The following is a 9,523-nucleotide window of genomic DNA, read 5'->3' on the forward strand; positions in this document are numbered from 1 at the left end:
TCCCTGCTATGCTCCAGCGGGTGCTGCTGGTGGTGCTGGTGCTGGTTCGGGCTGGTTCACTGCTGCTGCTGCTGCTGCTGCTGCTGCTGCTGCTGCTGCTGCTGCTGCTGCTGCTGCTGCTGCTGCAGCGGCTGCTGCTGCTGCTATGGCTGCTGTCACGTCGGTGTGATGCTGAGTCAATCCTACTGGTTCTCTAGGCTTGCCTACTGTGGACTTGGTATACTTTGCCCCACTCGGCCTCCCAAACTACGGCCCCAGCTTTCAAAAATCCCCCGACCCCCCGCCATCCAAGGACCGCTGCAGTGTTATGACGCATCCCGCGGACCACTGCTGCAACTGCGGCCGCTGCGCACCACCGCCTGCGTGATCGTGTCGCGGTGCATGTAGCTCTTCTCGTACATTTGTGCGCTGGGCAGCGCCTCCAGGTACTGCTGCTGAAACTGCAGCACCTGGAATCCCGTTTTCAGCGTTGGGCATCGCGCAGGGTGAGGTTGGGGCACTGACAGGTGCCCTCATGACTTGGCAAGGGCATGGAACTGCCATACACGCAGGCTGCCGCCCTGTGGCTGCATGCATCGCTTGCAGTGGACCCTGAAAACGTCATCAATGCAGCACTGCCTCGGTGATGCAGCTGATGCAGCAGAGGCGGCGGCACACACGCTGGTAGCACTTGCGCACCTTGCGTTTCTTCGCCTTTGGCAGCACGGGTCCTACGTCCGGCTCGTCCTCATCTGCTCCCTCTGGGGGCCGCGGGGGGCCCTCCTCCTGCTCCCCGTCCGCAGCATCGTCGTCCGCGGCCCGTTTTGCTCCAGACTCCATATAAGCGCGTGTGTAGCTCAACTTACTATATAATATATTATGCAACCATGCCGATCCGATCACGATCGCACTGATCTCTGGCCTTGGCACAATTCGATCACACAAAGGGACACGTATGGTACGTCCAACCTAGGTTGACATGGCTACAACAGCTTTGAGAGTGCGTGTCGTCTGACGAGGCTCACTTGAGTCACACCGGGTGACATCGTCGCCCTCGACGCTGAACGGGTGAATGCTCAAGCACATGCATGTATATTGATGGTTATTGCGTGACTCTATCATCGAGGGCTTGAAGAGCTTAGGATAGTCTTTGCTTTGTGTGAGGCGTGGCTGCCACTGTCCTCGCCCTCACTGTGGCGAGCTGGCCTCGCGCAATACTGCCAAAACTTAAGTTTATATCAGCAGTTGTGGGACCGCGCGGTCGCCTCAGCGGCGTGTGCGTCGCTGACGCTCCGACGCAGGCCGGTGGTGACAGCGCACTCTGCAAGATTGCAGCAGAGGCGCAAGTAATCAAGCCCCCTGAGGCAGCAGCCGGTGCGGCACCGACGGCATTATCAACTTCAACGAGTTTCGTGCCGGCGCCGGGTGACGCTGATATGGACGCTGCTGGTGGGGACGCCCATGCTCCACATGGTCATTTCGGGGCGCTCCCGCCGCCGGTTCTGGAGCTCATAGCCAGCCGCGCTCATGTTGATGACAAGCACAACCTGCGCACCGCATGCCGGGCTGGACGCGCGGCGGTCAACGCGACGAGCCGCACGCTTGCGCTGCTGCGGCACCCCTCGCTGCAGCAGCTGCGCTGCTGCTCATGCTGCGTCGCCGGCAGCAGCGACTGCGGCGGGGCTGGGGCAACACGGGAGGAGCCTGCGACAACCCTGGATCAACTGCGTCGCTTGTTTCCAAACGCGACGAAGCTCATCCTTGCAGACCAACTGTCAGAGTTCCTTGTCAACAGCAGCATGGCCAGCAGCAGCTGCGGCAGCGAAAGCACGCCAGCCAGGGGCGCTTGCAACAAGCGGAAGCCGGCTCGAAGCGGCGACCCCAGCTGCGCTAGCAGGAGCAGCACCAGTAGCAGCTACGGGAGCAGCAGTGACAGCATCGGCCGGATCGCTAGCAACTGCAGCCTGAGCAGTGATGGCTTCTGGCGGGACTCTGGATACACCAGCGGCGCCCCGAGCCCCAGCAACAGCAGCAGCAGCGACGGCAGGGTCGGAAGCAGCGGCGGTGTTTTTTCGCGTCGGCGTGGCGCAGCGGGTAGCGTGCACAGCGCGGCCAGTAGCGCAAGCCTGTATGACGTAGAGTGCAGCGTCGGCGTTGCTACGCATGACGACGGCAGCGGCGGCGGAGGCTTGAAAGGAGGGCGGCCGGGGCTGGGCATGCGGCCGGCCACTTGGTGGCAGCTGCAGCACGTCGTCTTTCAATTTGATGCACTCACGGGTGAGTGGAGTGGTGGCATCCAGCAGGCTGATGGGGGGCTGCGTGTGGGGTGAGGGCGGGCCCGCCCACCAGGCCGGCTGTTTGTCAACCAGGGAATCGTCGGCACATGCCCACCCACCCCCACAATCATGGCCCCCGCCCTCCATCATGATGCCACGCAGACGCATCTGCGCGCCGCCTTGCGGCCGCGGCTCCCGCCCTCCGAGAGCTGGGGCTGACGCTGGGCCCATCCTGCCGCCGCGTCAAGCGGCAGGCGCGCCGCCTGTCGGCCCTGCGCCACCTGCCCTCCCTGGAGGCCCTTGCCTGCGACGCGCCCCTGGGGCCCGCCGCGCTGCGCGCGCTGCGGGCCGCGGCCGGCGCGCGGCTGGGGGCGCTGCGGCTGGGCGCGGCGCCGCGGCAGCACTGGCAGGGCGGGTGCCTGGACGAGCTGGCGGCGATGCGGCGGCTCACGGCGCTGACGGTGGCCTGCATCGCGGGGCGCAGCCTCACGCACGCGGCGCCGCTGGCGGCGCTCTCCGGCCTGCGGCGGCTGGTGAGGGGGCCGACGATGGAGGCCAGGGAAGGGGCCAACAGCGCAGGGCGGGCTGGGCCTGGCAGCACGCCCTGCGCTGGCCCAGCCCAGGACCCTGCCGCTGTGCCGCATGCAGCACTGCTCTTTTCGTTCGCCCAGCACTCGGGTGCTAGTGGCGGGGCCCGGTGGCGCCTTCGGCACCCAAACAACACGCTCGTGGACACCACCTGATTGTCCCGGCTCAACGGCGCACTCCCTTGTCCCTCCCGCGCCACCTCTACCTCTGCCTCTCCACCCTCTCAAGTCCGTCTGGGTGGGCTCCTACACCGCCGGCCCACCCTGGTCAAGCCGGCCCCTGCCAGACCTCCTGCCCACCACCGCCGCCCTGACACGCCTCACCAGCCTCCGCCTGCTGAGGGGCCTGCGCCGTGTGGCTGACACGCAGCAGCTCCCGCTGGTGTCGCGGCTGCCTTGGTTGGTGAACCTCGGACTGCACGACACCGCGCTGGCGGCCGAGGACCTGCTCGCCCTCGCGCGCTGCCCGGCGCTGGAGTCGCTGTCGGTGCGCGCGGGGCGGTCGCGCGCGGGGCCTCGTGCGCGCCCTCGCCCAACAGCTGTGCGCGCAAAGCGGACGGAGCCGCCGTAGCAGCCAGGTTGCTTTGGTGTCAACGCGCTGCCACGCATGCAAACGTCCGAGGTTAGCACTCGTACTTATTGCACATCGTCGTCATGCTTGATTGCGATCAATCCGCTGCTTTTCTGCCTCCGCAGGTCGACGCGATCCAGCTGGCCCCCGCCGGCCGCCAGGCGCCGCGACCGCTGCAGCGCCTGGCGCGGCTGCGCTGCAACGCGCCGGCCCTGGGGGCGGCGCGGCTGGACGAGCTGTTCCCGGCGCTCGTCAGCTTTGGGCCGTTTAAGGACACTTTGGGGCCAGGGTGGGTCAGGTTGAGGGTGGAAACACTGCCCTGGAATCAAATTGGTGGCGCTGCACCCGGGGTTGCAGTCACCGGCTTTGTGGTGGGGGGCAAAAGTTGTTCTGAAGGAGCGAGCATGTGTACAGAGGAGGTGTTGCAAAGGCACGGAGCGGCGTGACGGGAGTCTTGCGCCACACCCGCTTGCCAACCTTCAAGGCCCTTTTTAGCTCACACATGCGCGTGCCCGCTGCCGCGCAGGGGCTACGGCGTGAGTGCGTCGCTCGCCACCATCATCGGCGCCCGCCGCCTGCGCAGCCTCACCCTGATGATGGGGGCCCTGCGAGCGCCCAGCTCGGGTGTCGCCGCCGCCGCCGCCCCCGCTGCCGCTGACGTGGCGGCTGCGCTCGCGCAGCTGCCGTGCCTGTCAGACGTGTCGTTGGTCGGCCTGGCAGGCGGGCTCGACGCCCGCGACCCCGCCGCCAGCGCGGCGCTCGTTTTGGAGCTTTCGCGGCGGCTGGCGGGCGGCCTCGAACGGGTGGCGCTGGAGGAGTGGGGCGAGGGGGAGCTGGCCGCGTTTGGGCGGCTGCTGCCGTGCGTGCGCGAGGCGGCGCCAGACCTGCTGGTGACGGTGCGGTCGCAATGGGCAGGCTGAGGGGCGCCTACACACGCTCGTGACCAGCACAAAGAGTATCAGCACACGCAAACTCGTGATCCGCAAGGCATCACCCCCAAACAGGTGGCTTCCCGCGATGTTTACGAGGGTGACGTGACGTCATTATTAACTGACGCGCGCCCAATGAGGAGCGCTATGTTGCGTCTCTGTGGGATGGAGCGAGTTTGGCTTCAGGAACCTCTTACTCATTGGTGCCGTGGGTGCGCACACAAGCGTTCATTGATGCAAGCCTCCTTAACTCTGCACAGCTTGCCGCAGGGCATCGTCAGCCGAAGCCCGAATACTGCATGTGCAGTGCAGGCACAATCGGCCTGGGTGCCCAGTACACATGACCACGCTTCTCTGCCAGCAGCCTGCGGCGCAGCATGCTCTGCCTCCTACTGTGTTGAATTGAAAACCATGAATTAGAATTCACACAGACCCCATCAGGTGTTGTGAATCCTGTCACTTTGCTTGGACAGCAACTGCAGCCCCGTCCTAGGGGTGCAACACCTCTGGGTGACCAGATGCTATGCGCATCAATTGACACTGCTGCAAATGCTGACCAGCCAGAAAGTTGCATGGCAAGTGGCCCACACCCCTTGCACTGCTGTACATGCACGGAACTGCGCCTAAGAGGCAAGCGTGGTTGCGTTGCACTCAACATCAGCGTCCGCCTTCTGCTGCATTTGCCTGGAACGACAATGAACTCCTTGCAATTGGTGATTGACCTCGTGTGGGCTGCACGTGCCGCTTCTTTTACATTTTGCGCGATTTTGGGCCCCAGACCTCCGCATCACTGATATGTCACTGAGCCCGGCTGGGTGTGGCTTGCAAGGTGGGCATACCCAGGGAAGCCCACCGCCCTGGTGCTTGAGTGACGATGCAGCAACTTATGGGTGAGCTGCGCTCTATGAGCACACGCAGGCGCGACACGTGGACGTCTGAGGGCTGGAGAGCGACAGTGGTGTTGGCTGACGTCACCGCGACTTCATCATCCCTGCCGGCACCCGTCACTCCCACGCACGCCGCCACTGACAATCTAGCTTGCCCTGCTGGGTCTACCCTGCGGCAAGTAAGTATAAAAACTCATCTTAGTACTTCTGCCTGTGAAAGCGCGTAGTTCGATAGGCTGTAGGCAAGAGACCGACCCGGCAGACCGCGGTCACCTGGCACCGCACTGGTCAGTTGTGCGCACGGTGCGCACAGGGTCGCCAGACTCACACATTCGGGGGTGCCTTCAGGACCAGGCGACCCAACAATAGAGCAACAGGCCGCACTTGATCTAGTTGTGCAGATGCACGTAACGGCTCGCTGGCATTCGCAGAACAGGAGCTGCTGGAGTCGCACCTAGGTTGAACATGTGCTGGTGACACGTTAGTCAAGCCGGTGTGATGAAAGTGTGCCACAAATACGCCCACCACCTCCGCTTCGCGACGCATGAATCAAGTCATGAATATGTTTTCATACACATACCAGTGACACGCGATGGCTGCCGTGAAGCCTTCAGATTCGAAGGGCTCCGCCTATGCGGGGCCCGCCCGGCGGGTGAGGGGCTGCACTGCAATCCAACGATGATCGAAATTTGCGGTGTTGGTCACCTCCGCTGAGCTGCCCCCGCCCCAATCCCAGTGCTGCGCGCGACTTTGGCTCCCCTGCAGGGCCTGCTAGCGCTGTCATTCGGCGCCCTTGGTGTCATCTACGGGGATATAGGTGAGCTGACTCTATCAGCTACAGCCAGGAACAGGGCTGGCGGTGGTTGCTTGAGCCCCTGCCTGTGAGCTTGCCGTTCTTACCAGCGCCCACGGCCCGGTTTGAGCGACCCGCGCCGACCCGCGCACGCCCGTCAGCCCCTGCACACCCGCCGGCAGCGCCCGTGGCATGCACCTGAGAACCCCTCACGCCCCCATGCAGCACCCAAAGCCCTCCTCCCATTCGCCCAACGCGGTGCTGCAGCCTGTGCTGCCGTCTCCCCATGTAATCGCCGCCGCCGTCGCCGCTGCCATGGCCGCTGCGCTGAGCACCCCCTCATCGTTTCTTCCCCGCAACCCCAGGCACCAGCCCCCTGTACGCCTACCAATCCGTCTTCACCGCTCCTCCCAGTCGCGAGGAAACTCTGAGCGCCGCAAGCCTCTTCTTTTGGACACTCACGTGAGTCCTTTGGGCCTGTGTTGACAGGGCGTGCGCGCGCGCGCGCGCGCGCAGCGACTGCGCGCGCAGGCGCTGACGTGCGCGTGCACACGGGTGCATGCGAACCACAGCTGCATACTCATGGAGGGGAATACGGCAACACTAGGTCGGAATGGCGGCATCATGCGCCGCACGTGGCAGCCGGGGGCGCGCACCCCCATAAAGCGGGGCTGCCAGCCGGCAGCCCGCGCAGCGGCCCGGCCGGAGGCGGCGGGAACTTCACACACCAGGTGTTCTTGCGCTCCTCATGCACACACCTTCCACTCACTTATCATCTGTCAAGCGGCCACTCCCATCATCCCACTCCCGACCCTGGAATCCCCACAGGCTGATTGTACTGGTGAAGTATGTGGGCATAATCCTGCGGTTTGATGACAACGGAGAGGGTGAGGAACGGGATATGGATTGATTTATTGCGTGGCTTGTCTTCGCACTGCGGGCGTGGCTGTCGAGTTACACACCCGCCTCCAGGGAGCAGTGCACCATCATGTACTGATGACGCACCTCTTTGGGCCACCCCATCAGCCTTCTCTGCGGCCTGGCTTCAAGCTCGGGCACTAACGCCTCCTAACAACAGCGCCCGCCGTTGCTGCCAACACCTGGGCAGCGTGATGCCCCAGTTCTACGCGCGAGGGCCTGTAACCAGCACGGCTCCCCTTCACACTTCCTAACAACCAACCCTGGCGCAGGCGGCACGTTCGCCCTCTACTCCCTCATCTGCCGGGCCGCCGGCTTTGGTCCCTACGGCCCCTCCCAGCCCGTCGACATGCACTTCCTCACCGGCGGCGCCGGCGCCCTCGCGTCGCGCCTGCCGCGCGGCGCGACGCGCGGCCATTGGTGGAGCCTCCAGACCGGCCTGGGGGGCCGCGTGCGCGCGTGGTACCGCCGCAGCCAGGCTGGGCAGGTGGCGCTGCTCGTGGTCGTCATGCTGGCGACGGCCATGGTCATCGGTGACGGCGTGCTGACGCCGTCCATCTCGGGTGAGTCATGGAGCGTGTCATCAACCTTCCGGGACTATTCATGCACGCGCGTGGGCCTGATGGCGCCTTCCGGGGACCTGCGCACACAAGATGGGGTCGGGGGCCGCACTTGTATCTGCTCCAACACACGCTTGGTGTGTGTATGGCACCAGGCCAGCATCACACACTCACATGTCCCGGCTTCGCGGCACGCTCCGATTGTCGCCACCCTTGATCAACCACGAACGCGCAGCACTTGCCCACCCCGTGCCCACCCCGTCCCCACTGTCGCACACCCCTGATCCCCTCGCGCCCTTTCCTCACTGCCTGCGACCCTGCGGCAGTGCTCTCCGCCATCAGCGGCCTCAAAGTGGCGACCGACCAGATCACGCAGTCCACCGTGGTCGGCATCTCCATAGCCGTCCTGGTGCTCCTCTTCGCGGTCCAGCGCGCCGGCACAGGGAAGATCTCGGTGGTGTTTGCGCCCGTCGTCACGGTCTGGCTGCTGTTCAACGCGTCCCTCGGATTCTATAACCTCTCCACTAACGGCTGGGGGATCTGGGAGGTGCGAGCCACCTTGGCGTCCTCCGGTCACCAACGCGAGCGAGCTCGGCTAGGCTGCGCGGCACGCTCCGGCGCTGCCAGGGCGCGGTGATTGGAGCAAAATGGCTTGCGCATGCTGGGTCTCTCCAACCTCCGCAACCCATCACATCCGTGGACCGCGCTCATGCCTGGTGCTGCTGTCGAACGAGCAGGCGATCAACCCAGCCTACATCTTCACAGCATTTACGGGCCCCGGCGGCTTTGACGCTGGGTGGCGCCTGCTGGCGGGCGTCATGCTCTGCATCACTGGTGGGCGGCACCCGGGCAACCTCCCGGATGCTTGCCAGCCCTGCTCCTTGTGCCGCGCGATCATCAAGCGACCCTGCCCTGCTGCCGCTGGTCTCTTGCCCTGACCTCCCACATTCGTGCGGGAGGCCTCCCGCACCCAGAATCGTCACTGTAATTATATTTAGCCTTCCCCAGCTGCCCGCTAACTGCGGTGCCACTTGCGTATCGCGGCGCTTGCTTCCAGGGGCCGAGGCGATGTATGCGGACCTCGGCCACTTCAACGCTGCAGCCGTGATGGTGGGTCACAGGCACCCTTGAGGGGGCGAGGGACGGAGCGCGGGCGCGTCGCATTTCTGGCTGGGGCCTTGGTCCGGGCGTTGCACAAGCACCGCCATCTCGCTTCAAGAAGTCTGGTTGAGTGACGTCTGCTCAATCGCGAGTCTTTCATCGTTGATCGTGATGGCCTTTCCGCAAGTATGTCTGGATGGGTGCGTTCTCTTTGATGCCGCACATTGCCTGGCTACTTCTTCAACGTCCCTCCTGCCACCCTGCCATTCTCCCTGTGTGACGTCATGCTGATGTCACCACCTCCAGCTGTCCTTCAGTGGCTTTGTCTACCCCTGCCTGGTGGTGGGCGCCCCCGGACTGCGACAAACGGGAAAACGCTGCCTTTTAAGCCTGCCACAGGCGCAGAACCGCCCGCCATATGCTTCAGAATCTGCGTATCAAAGCACGTAGCTCTCAACAATCATTGGTTGCTGGAGTCCACAGCGCCCTGCCATCGCCGTTCCTGCTGCAGGTGACGTACATGGGTCAAGCTGCCTACATAATCGGCCATCCAGACGCCTACGAGGATCCCTTCTGGAACAGCGTGCCACACGGCGCTTTTTGGCCCATGTTGGTTGTCGCCACCCTCACTAGCGGTGCGCCGCGTGCCGCTTGATATTGCGCCCTGCAAACATTGGCAATTGGAGCAAGATCACAGCCCGCCTGCACCTACGCAAGCTTTGCATCGCGCCAGCTCGCTGTGTCTGTGGTCAGACGCCTCCCTCCCTGCCCCACCCCCCTCCGAACCCTCCCCGTGCTGGTGAATTGACTGGCGGCTTGCCCCACCGCAGTGGTCGCAAGCCAGGCGCTCATCAGCGGTGTCATGAGCATCATGCGGCAGGTGGGGTGCGATTGGGGCGACAGTCCGTGTTTGTGCGGCGGG

General features: G+C 64.4%; 3 protein-coding genes across 3 annotated transcripts; 2 read left to right on the forward strand and 1 right to left on the reverse strand.

Annotated features, from left to right (window-relative positions):
- Nucleotides 1–305: 305 nt before the first annotated feature.
- MNEG_2584 (hypothetical protein) lies at nucleotides 306–819 on the reverse strand (the record flags this gene model as incomplete). Its single annotated transcript, XM_014048932.1, has 2 exons — nucleotides 306–449; nucleotides 679–819. The coding sequence occupies 2 exons, from the start codon at nucleotides 817–819 to the stop codon at nucleotides 306–308; spliced, it is 285 nt and encodes a 94-aa protein (XP_013904386.1).
- A 1,425-nt stretch (nucleotides 820–2,244) lies between these two features.
- MNEG_2585 (hypothetical protein) lies at nucleotides 2,245–4,333 on the forward strand (the record flags this gene model as incomplete). The annotated part of the gene is made up of 5 exons (XM_014048933.1): nucleotides 2,245–2,256; nucleotides 2,504–2,788; nucleotides 3,213–3,329; nucleotides 3,539–3,702; nucleotides 3,940–4,333. 5 exons carry the CDS (start codon nucleotides 2,245–2,247, stop codon nucleotides 4,331–4,333), a joined length of 972 nt encoding a protein of 323 aa, XP_013904387.1.
- A 1,488-nt stretch (nucleotides 4,334–5,821) lies between these two features.
- Nucleotides 5,822–9,256, forward strand: MNEG_2586 (Potassium transporter 1; the record flags this gene model as incomplete). The annotated part of the gene is made up of 10 exons (XM_014048934.1): nucleotides 5,822–5,881; nucleotides 5,995–6,046; nucleotides 6,388–6,484; nucleotides 6,851–6,909; nucleotides 7,213–7,503; nucleotides 7,827–8,047; nucleotides 8,238–8,334; nucleotides 8,558–8,610; nucleotides 8,908–8,943; nucleotides 9,113–9,256. The coding sequence occupies 10 exons, from the start codon at nucleotides 5,822–5,824 to the stop codon at nucleotides 9,254–9,256; spliced, it is 1,110 nt and encodes a 369-aa protein (XP_013904388.1).
- Between the last annotated feature and the right edge of the window lie 267 nt (nucleotides 9,257–9,523).

This window comes from Monoraphidium neglectum (assembly GCF_000611645.1).
Source record: "Monoraphidium neglectum strain SAG 48.87 unplaced genomic scaffold scaffold00297, whole genome shotgun sequence".
In the NCBI taxonomy this organism is placed as follows: domain Eukaryota; kingdom Viridiplantae; phylum Chlorophyta; class Chlorophyceae; order Sphaeropleales; family Selenastraceae; genus Monoraphidium; species Monoraphidium neglectum.